Source organism: Amphiura filiformis, chromosome 8, assembly GCF_039555335.1.
Source record: "Amphiura filiformis chromosome 8, Afil_fr2py, whole genome shotgun sequence".
Taxonomy (NCBI): domain Eukaryota; kingdom Metazoa; phylum Echinodermata; class Ophiuroidea; order Amphilepidida; family Amphiuridae; genus Amphiura; species Amphiura filiformis.
Genome location: NC_092635.1, coordinates 14,026,380 through 14,046,344, shown reverse-complemented (window position 1 = coordinate 14,046,344; position 19,965 = coordinate 14,026,380). Strand labels below are relative to the sequence as shown.

General features: G+C 35.4%; 1 protein-coding gene across 4 annotated transcripts; it reads left to right on the top strand.

Moving 5' to 3' along the window:
* The first annotated feature begins 8,508 nt into the window (after positions 1–8,508).
* Positions 8,509–19,638, top strand: LOC140158660 (uncharacterized). Of its 4 annotated transcripts, none has more exons than XM_072181833.1 (13): positions 8,509–8,721; positions 10,266–10,509; positions 10,938–11,381; positions 11,881–12,685; positions 13,188–13,436; positions 13,937–14,060; positions 14,435–14,644; positions 15,066–15,372; positions 16,167–16,378; positions 16,858–16,989; positions 17,479–17,706; positions 18,605–18,727; positions 19,358–19,638. In XM_072181833.1, the coding sequence occupies exons 2-13, from the start codon at positions 10,305–10,307 to the stop codon at positions 19,493–19,495; spliced, it is 3,177 nt and encodes a 1,058-aa protein (XP_072037934.1). In that variant the 5' UTR covers positions 8,509–8,721; positions 10,266–10,304; the 3' UTR covers positions 19,496–19,638. The 4 variants fall into 4 exon arrangements, with proteins under 4 accessions (XP_072037934.1, XP_072037933.1, XP_072037935.1 ...); XM_072181832.1 differs by having other exon boundaries at positions 8,509–8,842; XM_072181834.1 differs by lacking the exon at positions 16,167–16,378 and adding an exon at positions 15,900–16,108 and having other exon boundaries at positions 8,509–8,842.
* Positions 19,639–19,965: the final 327 nt, after the last annotated feature.

Here is a 19,965-nt window from a genome sequence, read left to right as displayed (position 1 = left end):
TTGATCAAATTGTAATAATATTTTGTAAACATTAATCAATATTGAGTTCCATTTCACTCGTTGCTCTGTTCCCGTTTTATTCAACACGAGTAATTGTTACTATTTTTGGTGGACCGCATAGCGGTACCACCCTATATTAGTCCATGTTACTAACTTACTAGCTTACTTACTAACTGATTAACCTTAAATGAGCATATCTCGAAATGACATGAAGCTATCACCCTCCGAGTGGTGTCAAATGAAGGAGAAAAACAAGAAACAATAAAAACCACCGGGGGTTCTACTCCTAATACTTTTAAAGTTGCGTCTATTTTAATCCCCCCTCCCATGGCAAAAGATACAAGTGAGCTTCAGTGCAGCTGTGTGGTCAACAGGATAGGACACGTATGTGGCAACTTGCCAAATCAGTTTAAGTGAAATAAAGGTCTTAGCCCCTTATAGGTTTTTGCTGAACCATGAAATGGTATCACCCTATAACTGTGTATGTTACTAGGTCCCTAGGTTACTATTAAGGGACCGTTCATTATTTATAGGGGAGGGGGGCCGGGAGGATTTCAAAATTGAGTTCATAAAGTTACACAACCCCCCTATTAGCAGCATCTAAAATTACATAACCCCCTATTGCTGCCAAAAAAACCACGTAACCCCCCACATCGAGAAATACATTTTGCTGGTATACCATGGCCGGATTCACCTTTTGATGGCCCCTGGGCATGGCAACATGATTGCCACCTCTGGCTCTTCGTATAGAAGACGCCCCTCTCCCCACAATTGTAATCCCAAGTTTTTTTCCAAGCTGTCCCCAGAAAATATGCTATTTCAATGCTAAAATTCAAAGAGAGATGTATCGGAGTAACCGAGCCAGGGGGCAAAATTTCCAAATCGTCCCACTGATCTGCTACTAAAAGAACATTACCGGGACAAATGCGCTCGAAGCGCGAAAAAAAAAAGCTAAAATGAACAAATTAAGGACAATATGTGCCCTAAAATCATTCCAAAGGATGATGCATATGGCTTTCACAACTTTTGGTTAATTTAGTCCCAGTATTTTGATCCAGTATACAAGTTTTATGCTTTTTCCAAGCATCAGAAGCTATCAGAGGAGCTGCCCTAGCACTCATATTTATGATTTACATTATAGAATGGATGGAATTATAACTCTCATTTTTGACATTTGTGTCAAGTTCAAGATGAAAAAAAACACCAGAATTTACAAGGGCACGTCTCGCAGATCTACTCACAGAATGGTTTTTCTGAGATAAATGCGCGCGAAGCGCGCAGCAATTTGGCACTTTGATACTAAAAAAATGGGATTAATTTAGGGTCTAAAATAGACTAAAAGGAAGATGCAAATCATAAGTTTTGTCACAATACATCTGTCGACTGAGCAGGGGAGGGGACTGACTTGCTACCCTGCCATATGGCTAATGTGCTGATGAACAGTGGCGTAGATTTCTTTTTGACATGAGGTGGTTGGAAAAATTTCTTGAAGTATTATGTGAATCCAGCACTTTTTGGTGAGAGAATAAGTTTATGACACAAATGCGTGCGAAGCGCACAAAAATGTTGCCATATTGAAGCTAAACTCAAAATATGGTGTAGGAATAAATGCGCGCGAAGCGCGCAAAAATTGACTTTTTTGTGGCTAAGATGGCCAAATATGAGGTACCGGTAAATATTGTAGTGAATCATAATCATAGTGAATAATTTAATATTAAATTTCACCTGACCCCCCCATCAGGAAAAATAAAATCACATAACCCCCCCTGTTTGTTAAAGTGAAAATCACATAGCCCCCCTATATTTTTCCCGGCCCCCCCTCCCCTGTAAATAATGAGTGGTCCCTAACTAACCTTTTGGTCTGAAATGGACATACCTCTAAATACCACAAAGGTATGAACCCCCGAGTGATGTCAAATGAAATAGGAAGGAGTAAAGAATAGGCCTATAATAAAAATATTTCCCAACGTCAGAGGTCATCCAAGGGGTCACAGGGGTCAAAAAAGGCCATTTTAACCGAAAATGCTCCAATTGAGCTGAAATTTAAATGCAGTGATCCTTATAACATTCTAAACATGTTTGAAATATGTTAATATTCATTTATAGTCATTAAGGGGCCATAAAGGGGTCAAAGGTCAAGTTTTCAAAAATGCTCCAATTGAGCTGATATTTAAATGCAATGATCTATATGACTCTAAACATGTTTAAAAATATTTTAAAATTCATTTAAGGGTGGGGTATGAACGTTTGGACAGTATTTATTTTGGGACATTAGAGCACATCAGACATATCGAATTGCATTCTGAATACGAAGAATGTCATTCTGATATCAAATAATTTTGATTTTTGAAATTCGCAATTTAATACACATTTTATGGCAAATCATTAAAAATTGATATTTTTGATATTTAACAGTACTTGAAGTAAACTTTATAAATCTGATGATTTATACTTAAAGTGTATGTAGGTGGGATGAAAAGCCGACGATCAATTGAAAATGTTGACCTTTCGTATTGAAGATATGGATTTTTTTTCCCAAAACACCAAAAAAAAATTAGGTCTTTTTGGGAAAAAAATCCATATCTTCAATATGAAAGGTCAAAATTTTCAATTGACCGTCGGCTTTTCCTCCCTGCTACATACACTTTAAGAATATATCATTAGATTTATATAATTTACTTCGAGGACTGTTATATATCAAAATTTGAAAAATATCAAATTTTTATAATTTGTCATAAAATTTGTATTATATTGTGATTTTCAAAAATGAAAATTATTTGATATCAGAAAGACATGCTTCGTATTCAGAATGCAATTCGATAGGTCTGAGGTGCTCTCATGTCCCACAAAAATACTGTCGAAACGCAATAAACGCTCATTTTAGATCCCTTAAGGTTATTAAGGGGTCAATAAAGGGGTCAAAGGTCAAGTTTGCAAAATGGTCCAATTGAGCTGAAATTTAAATGCAATGATCCTTCTGCCAGTCTACACATGTTTAAAATATTTTAAAATTCATTCAAGGTCATTCAGGGGTCATAAAGGGGTCAAAGGTCAAGTTTACAAAATGCTCCAATTGAGCCGAAATTTAACTGCAATATGATCCTTATGACATTCTAAACATGTTTAAAATAAATTTAAGGTCATAAAAGGGTCATAAAGGGGTCAAATATCATACATATTTGTGGCAATTAAATATTTTGATTGATTGGCTTATAATTTAAAATGTGCGACAGTGGCGGGCCTATACCACAATATACTGCCAAAGCCACATGATTCAGCTATGGTGCGGTAACCGCTCTAGTTCAAGTAAACGCGATGTGGTGTAAGTGTAAGCAACAACACCTCTTATTCTTTTATATGTAAAGTAGAGATATATTCGTGTCGAAGTGTTAAAAAAATGATATCCGTATATTAAAGCCATATTATAACATTTGCTGAGGAGGACACCCTCACTGATTTTTTAAAATTTATTTTTACACGGTTATATGGTACTTTATTAAATCAATATACCCTGCAAAAATCAAGACTCTAGGTGCTGTATAGTTTTGTCAAAATCCGAGATTTTGAACAGGGGGGCCGGCCAAGATTGGCTCAATTTTGACGTTGTCATTAGTTTTACACGTAAACACAAAAATGTCTCAAATTATTCCAAAACTGTACGTATGTTATAAAGCGCTATTTTATCAGTCTAAATCCGTTGAGGTTCGCCAGTGAACCTCATTGTAAGTACTGTTTTTTTCATTTTTTATGTATGAATAACGCACGATATGTTACGATATATACTGAAAATTTCCCATACGTGTGTCAATGAGTTTACGTAGTGTAGTGGTTACGGATCTCGACTCCCACGCAAAGGGTACCGAGATCGATTCCCATCCCCGGCGATGGATAAAAAATTTTCTTCTTCTTTTTTCTTTGAATTTAAAATTATTTATTTTCATGTGAAAATGTATATATTGCACTGGGAAATTCATTTTGTGCATTTTTTTTCTGTAACGGATCTTGGCTCCGGGAAAAAATAATTGCGTCCATCGTGCAGGCAGTGTTGCCGTCATATTGTCTGTTTTGTTTACGCTTTTGGCTGTTGCCACATTGAATAATGTAGTCCACCATCGTCTGATTTTGAATAAAACGACGGAACCGGTGTTTTATTATTACGATGGAATTATTAGTCGAACGCATACACGATGTTCATAATTCTAAGTATCTTGGGACATGGATTGATCCGTTGCTAAAGTGGGATGATCATGTTCACAATACCTGTAAAAAGATCTCTCAGCGTATTGGTCAGAGGAGGCTTGTGAGTAGATTAAGAAAGTCTGTTCCACCCAAAGTTACCAAATTACTTGCCAATACACTCGTAATGCCGTTCTTTGATTATTGCAATCTTGTATGGAATAATTGCTCTAAGGAACTTAGTAACAAATTACAAGTTCTCCAAAATAGACTTGTGAGGTTAGTACTTAACGAAGGCCCAAGGGCACGTGTTTTGGATATGTATGATGTTCTGAAATGGAAAACTTTGAAAAACCGTTCTCATATCAATCTTATTAATCTTGTTCATAAATGCTTGACAGGGAATGCCCCAGATTACCTGCGAACTAAATTTTCCTATGTTAACACCCACCACGCCTACGTAACAAAGTCAAGCTCAGGTCTATGTCTTTACCATAACAAGGTGTCGTCAGAAGCAGGAAAAAGAACTTTTCATTATCGAGGTGTTACAGCGTGGAATGAAATGCCACAACATTTAAGGTTAATAAATTACAACTCAAACTTGTTCAAACGGGCACTTCACAATAATTTCTGAACTTTTAATATTTCGTAAAATGTATATATGAAAAATGTAAATAATGCGCCAAAGTTTTACTTTATGACTTTTAAAGATTGATGTATTTTGATGTATGCTTCTATATTTTGAGTGTTATTAATTATTCTACATATATTATGTTTTATGACCCAGTGAATATGTAAATAACTAGCCAATGTCTTTACTATGATTTTAATGGCTTTAGATATTATTTGATGTATAAGTTGATGTATGGATGTTTAAGTTATTAATTATTTTATGTATACTAGTATTACATGTATATTTTAAGAAATGTAAATAACTAGCCAAAGATTTTTACTTTATGAATTTAATGACTTTTGATATTTGATGTATTTGATATATGGTTTTATTTGGATGTTTGTATTTTTAATCATTCTAATATGTATAATTCTACCAATTACTATGTACTTTATATTTTATGACATGACACAGGGCCCCTGTAATAGCAGATTTATCTGAACGGTAACCCTGTATAAATATGGTTTTAATAAATAAATAATAAATTCATAACACACAGTACGTACACGACGTGCGGGACGGTGATCTACACAACAAAGGGTCGTACCATAACAAGACCGAAGGAGTGGTACGTATTGGCGACATATGCGCTGGTAGTAAATTCCTATTTTCTTTGCTTTGCCGTAGTTGTTCGGCTCAAAAATAAAAGGGGATATATCTGACAATAAAAACTAACATTAATGGCAAAGAAATGCTAATCTATTTTGTATGAAAATGTTATAATATGGCTTTAACGCTTGTGTTTAGTAGGCTACCAGCAGTCAGTGGCTATCAGTGTCTGGTTGTGTGCTATTATTGTGGCGCGATAATGAATGGTGAATATGCTAAATTTATTAACTTACATTATACCTATTGATATTACTTGTTTTTCAAGAACTTAATCGTTGCCATATTTTTGATTGATGCCAACAAATTATACACTCGAGTCCAATTTACAAAATTATTTTAAGTTCATACAACAATTGTTGTGATGACCTGTTGTTCAAGTCACCCAATCAAATGACTCATAATGAATGTGTTGTGCTGATTATAAACATGATTACAAAACTGAAGCATAGTGAGGGCAGTGGTCAAATTTTTGAGAAATATATTATAGTATTGTATTTTTGCTGTATGTTACTTGAGCCTTACTTACTTACTTTTACTTACTTATACTTACTTACTTTTACATACTTACATGTACTTACTTACTAGTTACTTTTACTTACTTATACCTACTTTTATTTACTTACTTATACTTACTTTTGCTACTTATTATACTTACTTTACTTACTTATACTTACATTTACTTACTTATACTTACTTTTACTTACTTATTATACTTACTTTTACTTATACTTACTTTTACATACTTACTTATACTTACTTTTACATACTTATACTTACTTACTTTTACATACTTACTTTTACATACTTAAACTTACTTTTACATACTTACTTATACTTACTTACTTTTACCTACTTTTACTTACTTACACTTACTTACTTATACTTACTTACTTATACTTACTTACACTTACTTATACTTACTTATACTTACTTACTTATACTTACTTATACTTACTTACACTTACTTATACTTACTTATACTTACTTATACACTTACTTATACTTACTTACTTATACTTACTTACACTTACTTACACTTACTTATACTTACTTACACTTACTTATATATACTTACTTTTTAAAATTATACTTACTTAATTATACTTACTAATTATACTTACTTATACTTATATACTTCTACTTACATATACTTACATATACTTACTTACTTATACTTACTTACACTTACTTATATATACTTACTTAATTATACTTACTTTTTAAAATTATACTTACTTAATTATACTTACTAATTATACTTACTTATACTTATATACTTCTACTTACATATACTTACTTACATATACTTACTTACGTATACTTACTTACTTATACTTACTTATACTTACTAACTTACTTTTACTTACTTACTGACTGACTGACTGACTGACTGACTGACCCGGGTGATCAAAAGTAAATGCAAAAGTAAAGAATATAATAAAAATATTTACCCACTCGGTATGAACCCCCGGATGCACAGTGGTATACCACAACTGCCAAAGACCCATGGTTCATATTTAGGGACCGTTCACAAACACTTGTAACCCCCTTTACAGACCTCGCAAATTTCAGGCCCCCCTTTTTGACTTGAAAATTATCGGTCAACCCCATAGAAAAGCATATAAAATCAACTTTTACCAGGAAAAATTATGGTCATTTTTTCAGGGCCCCCCCTTAGAGGGTCAAAATTTTCAGGCCCCCCCTTTTTGCATCAGGCTCCCCCTTACAAGTGTTTGTGAACGGTCCCTTAATAGTCCTCGAAGTAAACTTTGTAAATCTAATGAGATCTATAAATGGATATAGCTGGGAGGAAAACCGTCCATCGTTTGACAATTTAATGACCTCTCGCATTGAAGATATCCCCAGACCTAAAATGTGTATCGCGAATTTCACCGTGCACAATTTTACTAATTTGATATCAAAAGAATATTCCTATTCAGAATGCAATTTAACGTATCTGACCAGTGGTTTCACTAGTGCAGTCCTTTTCGGGCTCATGGGGACTTGATGAAGGGGGCCGGGGGGCTCACCAATCACCATGATACGCCACTGACTAACCTACAATAGAGCGTTCATCAGACTGATATAAATTCCAGTGAAAAATGATCTTGGCAACAAACATTTTAGTGACGTTTCACCAATGCAATACACTAGTGGTTTCATCAGACTGGCAAGTGGCAACCATTCTGACGAAACCACTAAGTGTAGTGGTGAAACGTCAATGTCAACATCATTTAACACTGACCGTGAATTGTTCATAAAGAACCATGTTAACAGTTGAATCTAAAATTCCAAATGACCTTGTTCAAAGATATTCAAAAATTGTTTTAACCTATTGCTGGGGCCTATCCTACATAATTTCTACGCCTATGCCATACCATGCATGGCGAAGTTTATAAATAAATTTGACAGCGATTTGTTATTGTTTACATTCACGATATTTTTAAGCTCAATCATCGTGCAACAAGCGATTGATTTATATACCAATGAGATAGCGCAATTTTTTAGTTTGAGATACTGATTGGCAGAAATTAGTCGCTTATCGCTTAAGCGACTAAGTATAAACTAATCTTAGCCCAAGGGCACTTTTACAGGAGGGAGGGTTCCTAGCTTTAGAATAGATGAAGCAGAAATGTCGGAACACAGTCAACAGATCGACGAATCTAAGAAAAAAACGTTTTGAATTGCTAATATTGTATGATCTAAATGATTTCAAGGAAGATATTATACACAAATCTATTATTTAAATCCAAATAACTATCTGAAATTTCATATTTACCAGCGGAATACTGTTCAGTAAACTCACCCTAAGTATAATTCATTTCCTCGGTAGTTCTAGCTTTTCTCAGATCATATTTCCCTAAATCTCTTTATTAGGATGGTGTTTTTGACAAATGTGTGAAATTAGATTTCAAAGACATAAGTCTTATACTAATTAATATTTCCTTGGGACATTTGATGATTATAACATATTAAATATCAACTAATTTTAGTAATTTATGATCTTCTTTAGTAATATGCGGTTTAAAAACACTGTTTGGCAGGTATTACGGAATTTGCTATAAATAGATTCAGCAAAGTTGCACCACTTCCCGTAATTTGCCACTTGTTGAATGTAATATAAAGCAGCAATGTTTGCAAGCAAACATCAAAATAGGCATCTGCCTCTGGGAGGGAGAAACTCAGTAGACATCTGGAAGAAGGTGAAACGTTGCCGTTGGAAATTTACAAAGAAGAAATCCAAAAGCTGCCTGATTGCTATAGTAAGCTTACCAACAACAGTGACAGTCAGTGCAGCACAACCTCAGGCTCAGACTAAGAGTCAAAAGAGTAGGTCTTCAAGTTTGTTGACGTCGTCTAAGGCTGCATAAAACTTTACCAATCGTAAGTTTGAAACTCAAATTTAGACATTGGTAGCACGATTAATTTAGCTTTTCTAAATATTCTAAAATTTAATAAAAAGAAAAGACTGTCAAAACTTGACAAAAGTACAACTTCAAGTAGGTATCACAGGGAAACCTCAGTTAACACATTTGCTAGTCAGTCAAAATGGCCTAAACCGGCAATACAAATTTACATTGAAATTTAAAAGAAGCTTTTTAAGAAAGAAACCTTCATAAATATGTTGTCTATACTTCACTTGACCCAAATATATGATTTTTTTTGGTGATGAGAGACTCGCACATGGAATTTCAGAGAGATTTTGATAGCAGTTCCATTAAAAAAAAGTGCTATCGTCATGAGACTAAGATATAGAAACACCCCCGCAATGCTTTTTTTTGGAATTTTGCTAGCAGAATCTTTTTGATGAAAGTCAATCTTTGACAAGATGTAACTTTGCTACGGAAAGTGCTATGACAAAAAGGTTTTCAGTGTTGGCTTTCTTAGCTCAAGGGCTTTAATTTGATATATAAAATGATGCAGTTTGATGGCAAATTTGAATTCACCTGGCATACCTACTGAACTTCACTTGCATGCAAGTACTAATAAGTCAAGCAAGGAAGTGAAACCTAACTCGGACTCGTTATTTTAATACTCGAGAAGTCTAGTCATGAAATGCTCACTGATGGCTTCATGTGAGGCTAGAGTCCATTGCTATCGGAATCTAGTACTTTTAGTAGAAATCGATGTAGCATGACACTCTAAAGTAAAAGCAATGGAAGTTCCTAAACATGGCCGATCACGACGAGGAATCCATCAAAAATGTTGTTAAAATTATACTTCAAACTAAATTTTAGAATGTTTAAAATAGCAACCTTTGCTCTAAATTAAAACTTGTATACAGAACTTTGACTTGTCAAAATAACTAATCCAAATGACTTGTCCAAATTTGAACATCAATAGAATATTTAAGTTTAACAATGCAAAAATTGACAACGCTGAACTACCGAAACACGACAGCTTCAGACACTAGCCTCAAGGTTAGATTAAAACTAAAGTACTTTCATTCAAGCACAAAAAATTAACTTAAATTTAAAAGCACTTTAAAAAGTTCAAAAGTAAGGGGGGGGGGGAGGTGTTGACCAGTTTAGAACTGGTTCCAATTCCCAGTGATCAGGAATACCAATGATATAGGTTTGTGATCGATATTATAGGGTTTACAATCACTTGTTCACGAATACAATACCTTGTTCTACATGTAGATGTTAGCCCATTATGCCCAGTTGCCTATGCCACTATTGGCTATTTCACCACCACTCAAGCAATTTGCCTCCTCGAGTTCCAACCATATTCATAAGTAGTTCAATAGGACAGTGAACTATTTGCCCTGCATTTGTTTGGTTAATACTGTGATATTTTATTTCAGATATTTTGGGAGTGTTGTTTTCAATCTAACTAAACAAGTATGGTGCGTCGTCAAGGAAGCCGCTTTGGTGTTGTCACCAACCACAGCGTTCGTCGCTCTAACATCACTTCAAAGAACCAAGAGGGCAACCAATATGTTGTTGTGAAGAAGATGTCCAAAGCTCCACATGCTTCAAAGAAAAGCAGACATGTGTTAGAGGAGTTTTCCCAGCAGGTGCAGGATGGAAACCTGGCTGTCATTAGTGGTAAGCAAGCATGTAAAGCAATCTGTGTATTCCTAAAGTAGGCAGTCAATGTGCCTAATACATTCAAACTTGGTGTGTTTTGGGGAAATAATTTGGTCAAAATATGCGCAATTGCCTATTTGTGAAAAAGATTCACAAACAAACCGGTTTTGCAACTAAAAAAAAAGTGTTTTGTTGTTTTGATGTCCTGAATACTTTGCAATGATAAAAGCCTGCTGAACTGCTGTCCTAACCTTACACAACTCCTAGAACCTACTCCAACCCTTACCCTAAATTATACAACCAACTTACTAGCCCAACTAATCTTTCTCTAAATAAGAACCCTTCCCTAATCCCCAAATGGGAATGCACTAAATCTGGTATGATTCTGGTTCATCAAGCTAGGGTGATGGAATTTAAAATATTGTTATTTGTATTTTATTCTCCAGATGACAATGACGAAACACCAAATCCCATCTTATACTCACTCAATAAGCACAGACGCTGGGAACTACCAGAGATGCTAAAAGAAAACATCTTGGAGGAAGAAAACCATGAAGAGAGCAAGTTCCAATTGATCTTGTCAGAACGTCATATCAGTGTCGGTGGCAAAGATATAACAGCTCGTAGTGGAGATTGCATAGGTATTCATCAAACCAAATGTGATCACCTGAAGAGGATACCAAAGAATACATACTCATTTGAAAGTGATTTGAAAGCATCCGAGAAAAAGAATGGAAGAAAAAAGCAGAGGAAGATGAAGGAGGAGAAAGAGGAGGAGGAAGCAGATGGTTTAGAAGAGGATTTAATTCCACAGATACATTATGAAGTGTGTTATCCAAGGCCGAGGAACAAATTTCAGAATTATGGGAAAGCAAGTAAAAGTCATGATGGTAAGTGAACTTTGGATTATACATAATGTTGGTTGGAAATCGTATAGAAAGAATTGGCTTATGAATGTTTGCTGAGCAGGTCTTTTTACTTTCTACTTGGAAGAATTAACAATTACTTCTTGACAACAACAGTGGTTTGAAATCTTTTCACCATTTGCACCATCTGACCTAATAAGCTTGATAAAATCAAGATTAAAAACTACTTCAGGGACTGCCTAAGTTTGAGGAGAGCGAGAGTAATCGCTCTCTACTGCTCTCTTTAAATCTGATATAGGAGAGTGATTTTTAGCTCTCCTAGTCCTTAGTTGACCATTCTCTCCTTACATTCTATTGTAAATACTCTAAAGAGCTCTCCTTGAAGGCTCCGGAAGAGCTATTTAATGCTCTTCTGCAAATTCCAAAAGACAGCCCTGCTAGTACTTATGTTATAATAATAATATATTAATTATAATCATAATAATTAATATTCCTGTATTTCTATTATTTACCTTTATCACAGTAACCATCAAAACAGGGAAGAAATCTAGCAAAAAAGCTTATCTTAGTTGCTGTGAGTGGGAAGATGAAGATGGTCTAGATTATGATGAGTTTGATGAGGAAGCATTTATACCATCAACATATGAAGAGACCCGCTACCCAGAGAAGGAACATGAGACATCAGAATCAACAGAGTTGGTTTGTGGTGAGGTACAAAATGACTATACCCCAGTAAGTCTTGGCAATGTTCTAGTTACATTACTCATTGATGCTGTGTGTGCTGAGACTGAGCCAGGGAAATCAAAGCAAAGAAAACGACACCGTAGCAAAGGTTCTGTCTCTTCATTGGATAATTCAGACACCGAAACCAAAGATCATATTAAGGTTGTAGATAAAGAAGAAATTGAAAGATTCCAGCCAAAGGATGATGAGTACGTGCCTCATAAGAGTAAAAACAGACGTGCAAGGAAGCGAGAAAGACGTCAACAAGATATGCCAGTACAAGAAATTGTAAAATCAACACCACTACCACCACCGCCTGCTGAAGATCCTGATTTAAAATTTGTTAAAAAGATTTCTGTACAGAGTTTGAACTCTGATTTGCTCAGAAGAGATTTTGGTGATAAATATGTTGAAGGACATTGCCAACCTCGTCGATTTGTCATCAACTTGAAACCAACTGTTGAAGAGCACTTGAAGAACACAGGACATGAGAGAACAGCCAAGACATTGACAGAATCTGGACATCAGATGATGCTGTTATTTGAACCATTTGGATGTGTTAATGGTATTATTGGTAGTAAGCAACCAGCCTACCAGTTAGTCAGGTATTTCATTCAATTTGATTTTTATTGATTGTGATATTCCAACTTTTAGCTGAATTAACCTACACTAATTTTGATTTTTTTTTAAATATAAGAATACAAAAAAATAGTGAATAATTGCCACATAGGAACAATTTGGGCCAATTAATTTTGACCATCAAGAAAATAGAGTGAGCAGGATTATGCAATACTTTTGTTATTCAAAATTAGCTTCTTCAATGTCTTTCTTTCGCAACCTTAAAATATCAGAAATAGATTTAGGTCCACACTACATGTGTATTAGATGCCATTTAAATTAATTCATGCCTTTATCATTTTGATATTTTGATATTTTAATTATTGCAGATTAAAAGTAATTGGATTTCCTCCAAATTTCAAGCTCCACATGCACAACATCTTGTCTGTCCCACAAATTGTAGAATGTGTCCAGTCCAGTGTAGCAGAAACATCACCAGCAAGGTTTGTTTACCATTTGTTTTCTTCATTTACTTCATCCTCATTGCAGATTAAAACCATATGGGCTACCTGAGACTTTCATGAAGACAATTAGCCATTTTACCCAAGATGTATGCTTGTGTCCAAAATATAATTCTGAATCAGCTTACCCATGGGCAGCTATTAAAATGGAAGACCCAACATTACCAAAGACATCAGGAGAACTTGAACACAGCCCAATGTGTTTTACCAGCATCTGCTCTGTACAGCAGGTTATTGATATATTCAAGACTAAGATTGCTGAAATGTCACCAGAAAGGTTTGTATTCACAGATTGTATTGACCTATAGTGATATAATTGGCAAACAACTCCAGAAAATTTAAAATCTAGCCCTACTCCTAACACCACAGCACTAAATGTACGAACCATGTGCCACCAGCTTAATATTATAAACCATATCCCTAAAACACATGATGTGAATTGGATTTGAAACTGAATTCTTCACTATTTTGAAATGAGATAAGTTTGAAGATTTCATATACTGATCAGGGCTTATGCTTATAACTTTGTGATCAACAGCCCAATGGGTACATATTGGACCAGTTAATATAGCTCACAACTTGCCCATTCATAACTCTCAATTGCCAGTCAGCAGGTGCCATAATTGAGCCCTGTTTCAGATACTTTATGGTGTATGAAGGTTTAGTATTGGCAATGAGTTACGGTACCTAGACTTCTTCCTGTACTATTAGAGTAATACATCTTTGGGTTGCTTTTCTGTACAAACTCATTAACATGATCTGATATTTCTTCCATAGCTTTTACAGAGTGGATGGTGCCATTGGATGGGCTGCCAAGCAACCTCCAGTCACCTTGGAAACAGTGAGAACGGTCAGTCGTATAGAATGGTGTGCAAGTACACCTAGTGAAGTTATGCAGCAGGTATGTGTAATAACACAACTTGTAGAATTATATTATGTTTTGCTGCAACTGCTGAATTTTATTCTGGTATTGGCAAAAATAGGGAAAAAGAAAGTAGTAGCCAGTATTGGAATCAGTAAAAGCATAAGAAACACAAAGTAAATGTGTGTGAACAATTAGATCTTGACTATATAAAGGTAATAATAAAATTTAGTTTATCATGATATGACCTTTTTCAGTAGCTATGTTCATATATGCAACAGGTCCCTTGTGAATGAGTAAACCAGTTACAAAACAAATCCTTTTAATCAGTGGAAATTGTTATTTTTCTTTCACCAAATATTGCAAGCATGAAGACAATAATAACATGTTCTATAATTGCTTATTCTTTTCAGGTCCAATGTGAAGCTGACCTCTCACAATCCAACTCTTTAACAGATGCCAAGCCAACCAACTGCACTATTTGCTATGAGAATTTATTGCCATCCACCCGTGGAACAGATGCATCTGCACTCGCTGCATGTGGTCATTGGTTTTGTAACGAGTGCTGGGCACAACATCTCAGGTCCAGGGTCAAACAGGGTGACATCAATATTTCTTGCCCAGTAAGTTTGTGTCTCTTTGAATTAGACAAACAAACCAATTTAACATTGAAGGGAAAAGAGATTTTCTGTACAACATAATAACTTATTATCCCTTCACAATCAAGAAATCACAAACTTTTAAACATCTAATAATAGAAATAATATGCACATATTTATTAAGCACTTGGAACAAATATCTTGAAGTGCTGTTAGGGATGGCTTTAAACCTCACTGCTGGTGCTCTGACAGAATAGGGCGGGGTTTCTATTGTTTGTAGCAAAAGAGTTTGGATAAAGTACCGGTCTTGCCAGGGTGCCGCCGATCAACTGACAGTTGGGTTTGGAAGTCACTTTAACTCCTATTGTTTTCATTTCATTTGAAATGAAAAAAGAAAACATCTTTTTCACCTATATTCATGAATTTAATGATTTGTTTTAAATAGGAATTTGACTGCAAGACCCCAGTGGACAAAGTCCTACTACTCGCCTACCTCACCCCTAAAGAATATCGCACTCAATCTCGTCATCACCGTAATACAACTCTCAATTGTCAACCAGACTGGACATGGTGTCCTAATGCTGCCTGTGGCCGATTGGTGAAGATGATTGGCAATGCTAATCATTCTGATGCTGCTATAGCAGTTAATTGTGAGTGTGGTTTGCTGTGGTGCTCATCCTGCAAAGGGGAAGGACATTGGCCTGCTACTTGTGAGCAAGCAGCAGCCTACTGGAGACTCATCAAGAGAAATGGTAAGTTTGTTATACAGTGCTGAAACACTAGTGATCTTTGTTACAGTGCCAACATTTCAAAATTGGGATTAACTGACTTTTATTAGTTTGCTTTAGGGTAGTAAATGTTTTTTAAGTTGTTTGGAGCATTTAATTTACATGGTATTATCATAATTATAATATGATACAAAATATCAGAGTATCAAGGTTCGCAGAACATTATCATAGTCACAGCCAAAAATATCAAGATAGAAAAAGTATAAGTGTTGTAACAATTAAGGTATCAATCACATAAATTATAGTTGGTATGAGACAGTCAGTGTTTTCATTGGGCAAAGAGATTCTCTTATGGAGCTATATGGCTTACTGCTTTGCAATCACAAAATATTCAATACAGTGTTATATGATCCCAGACAGGAAATAATTTCTATGTGGTTATGACAGTACTAGAGATGAGTAGACATATGATATGGTTGGTCAGTAAAAATAGATAATGGTATCATTGAACAATAGAGCTTAAGTGATATATTATTATCATCTAAATGCAGGTACTATCCAATGGACCCTGTTCTCAGGCATTGGTGATATCAAACATGTACATGTCAAGAAATGCCCGTTTTGTAGCAACCTCATAGAAAAACTCACTGGATGCAATTACATGTTCTGCGTTTGCAAACGTGCATTTTGTTGGGACTGCCTCCAAGATTACAGCAAGCATGACTGGGAAAGATGTCATAGAAATAAAAAACACTTACAGGTTAGTGTTGAGAACTTTTTTTACCACTGTGTGTTATTTTTACTTTGTATTATGTTAGGTTCTGTGCAGTGGAAGAAGTTTTCATTTATTGGTGATATTCAGCATGTGCGTGTAAAGAAATGTCCATTCTGTCATAACTATATTGAGAAACACCATGGGTGCAGTCACATGGCGTGTGTCTGTGGGAAAGAATTCTGCTGGGATTGCCAAGGAGATTATAATAATCATGATTGGGCAATGTGTCGACAAGCTCAGGCAACAGGGCTGAAGGTAAATTATAAGTCATCACAATGTTATGCATACTTAATTGTGGGAGGGAATATGACACACTATGAGATTGAGCAAAGTAAATTGATATCAGTTGAATAAAGATTATGCATTTTCAGCATATTTGAAATTGTATATTTCATCATAAATGAGGCAATAATTATTGGAAACATCAGCCAGCTTTTTACAGATTTACCCCCATCGCCATATCACTTGGCCTGGTTGATATTATGTCAGCGTTATCTCTCCAATTTCAATAGTTAAATCCTAGATATGCTGGACATCAAAAGATAATAATACTACAGGATTACATGTGTCCACATTGGCTCCACATGGACGCCCACGGTTACATGTTAAGTGAATACCAGGGTGCAAGTTACTTTTGTCTTACTAGTGGGATTTTGTGTATCTGATACAAATATAGGCAAGCAGTTGCTTCATCATGATTTACATGGTCTTGATTCTCTTTTGTTTCACAACAGAAAGTATCTTTGAAACAGGATAAGCCTATTGTTACTTCCATGCCTGGCGTTGCCTTAATGCATAGAGAGAGACGGGCAAGACTTGCTGTGATGAGACGTAGGAAAGCTGCTGAAATCCTGGCCAAGAAAGCTGTAAGTACATGACCTTATAACCAGCCCGTAGCCAGGATTTTTTGGGGGGGGGGAAGCTGATTTTGAAAAAGTGGACTTTTTTTCCAGGGGGGGGGGGACATTTTGTGAAAGTGGACTTTCTTTCCCAAATTTGAACCTTTTTTGACCAAAAAATCTTTAAAAATCAGATATTTTGGCTTGCTACGCTCGCAAATTCATACATTTTGGGACTTTTTGTATACTTTTGTACCCCTTGGCTATGGCTCTGCTTATAACAATTACTATTGGCAAGAGATAAAAAGAATAGAGTTTTGCATAAAGCATTGTAACGTGATATTTTGACTCCCACTATTGTCTTCTCCAGGTTACTAATGTGTAGAAATTAAAGCAATGCTTAGAGCAATGAAATTATGTGAACAGGGGAATTGGTCTATAAATAGTCTCATCAGAACAATAACTCTTATGACTAGTATTGATATTAATATTTTCCATTGTAATTTTTTTGTACAGTTCCTACTTATCCAAGGACCAAAAGATCCCTCCTTACCATGCCTACCAAACATTGATGATGCCTGCAGCATCGCATCCTCATCCTCATCCTCCACCACATCATCTATCCTGTCTGTGGCCTCATACAAGAGTCTTCCTATTACTTGGATAAAAGATGATGAGGCGTCATGGCAACTACTTCAGGAACTCTTGGAGACAGCAGCAAATGCTGCCAAATTTTGTTCTGAGGTAAGCATGGTCATATTTAACCCCATGAGAACTACCTGCCGATTGGCCAAAATGAATATTGTGTCAATTTGAACCAATCAAGGAGGCTATTAATAAGATCATCTAAAAGTGCAAGTTTGACCATAAATAGTTTAAAGCCTAGTCATAATTGGCAATTGAAATGAGCATTTCAAGTTATCAACCAATCAGAAATGCTGTTAGATGACCAGTAGTATCCAGGGGGTTAAACAATTGAAGCTTTGAAAACAATTTATATCACTATTGACTGCTGACTAGAGATTCACAAAATACTGCAACTGTGTAATGTATTTGCAGTTGTATATATTAAATCAAGTGCTAATTCGCTTTAGAATTAAGCTTTGTTACAACAATGCAATTCACATAAAAAGGAGCAGCAAAGAAACTTGAACCTGGCTCCCTATGTTGCTAAAATATCAGAAAGATGATATAAAGATGGGCATGCTATTTTCAATGTTTATGGAGAAAGCATATCAGTAGTATGGTGAACAAATTTAATCCAGTTCTCTCATATCAACTGCCATTATGAATTTTTCACACCGCATTTGTGTGATTTGATCAAAGTAACAGGAGGTATGAGTATTATTTATTTAGTTCAAATTAAGACAGGATATGTGCAGGATTATTTGCCAACTAGTAATTTCCTTCATGGAGTACGTTGTATCATGTTTACCATAATTTGATATCAATGCAGCTGTGTGGTCTTACTTTTTAGTTGGTAGTATTGATGCTGAGTGAAGTTGCACTATTTGGATTGTTTACATGAACTCTATCTATAAATTATAATCATAATTAGTTAATCTACTGTAGTATGTGAGTAGACTACTTGTATTTTTAACACAAATTCATTACTCTTTGATGTCTTGTTTTCATTATACAGGCTGAGTTTTGTCTTGAGCATCTAGAGGTCTTATGCAATGATCCCAACACAGAACTGAGATCCCCTGCTACTCTACTACAACTGAAAAACAGACTCATATTTATTGCTGATCAACTTCATATGGTATGTATAGAAGACGTGAAATTGATCTTTGATGTTCATTTTAGATTACAGGTATTGAAGTTTAAATGAAAATTAAATTTGATTGCAATCTTGTATGAGTGTGCAAACTTCTTACTTGAGGATGAAAAACCCAGAGGGGGGGGGGCATCATAAATTTTGATGGGTATGTTCCCATGGAATTTTGAGGTGGTGGCTGGTGGGTCTTTTGGAAACTGACAGCATACTGGTGAAAGGGGGTCTTTTGGAGCTGCAAACAGTTGAGTTCAAGGGTCTTTCTCTTGGCTTTGGTTGAAAATCACCTGAAAAAACCCCAGACATGTGAGGAATGAACATTTTAGGGGTCTATTAGTGCTCTAATTGTCAAACTCAAGGATCTTTCAGAGCTTTATTTTGGTCAAATTTAAGGAGTCTTTCAGAGCTGCAAAATCCAAAGGGCATATGGTAATTTGTGTTAAGTGCCCTCTGGTTGAAACTGAAAAACAGTTTATACGTTTGTGAAAACAAACTATTTGTATTCCTTGTCCAAAATACTTGCTGGTAGTCTTTAATTAAGTTTCTGATGACACTGCATAAGGTTCCTAGTTTAAATACTTGTACTTATTTTCAACATACCAATTTTTTTTTTTGCAGATTATACATGGAGAACTTCAAGTGAATGCAGACAGTGCAATGGGGAGAGTTGCTATCCTGATGCATGCTGGAAAGAAGTGCTTGAAATGGATTACAGCCAATGTACCACATGTTTTATCTCAAGATGAAGAAGAGTAAATGATGCAGTATGGATGTAAAGTTTTAGAGAGTTTCACGCACAAAATATGTTGAACTGCACTGAAAACAACCAGACTTTTGCGTATGGAACTGTGAGGGGATGCATGCACATACAGGCTGAGTCAAAAAAGTAAACTCATGTTTGAGGGCTGTAACTCGAGATTTGCAAGGAATTTGCTAAAAAGAAAAATACCACTGGAAAGGGCAAATTCTACCCGTCTAAATAAAAAAGAATTGTTGCAATTGCTCACAGTAAACTAAAGTTATACTCATTTGAATACAACAACCCGTTTTTGTAGCTGCACACGGCTGATTGATTTTCACCCATTTCAATTTCGACGAATCAGCAAAGTGCTATCAGGATTTATTGTTGAAAAAATAACTTTTGCTTTTAATTAATATTCAACAAAGTCCATGACGGTACTATAGTTTGTAGGGATATCAATTCAAGTCTTTACGAACGATCCGGC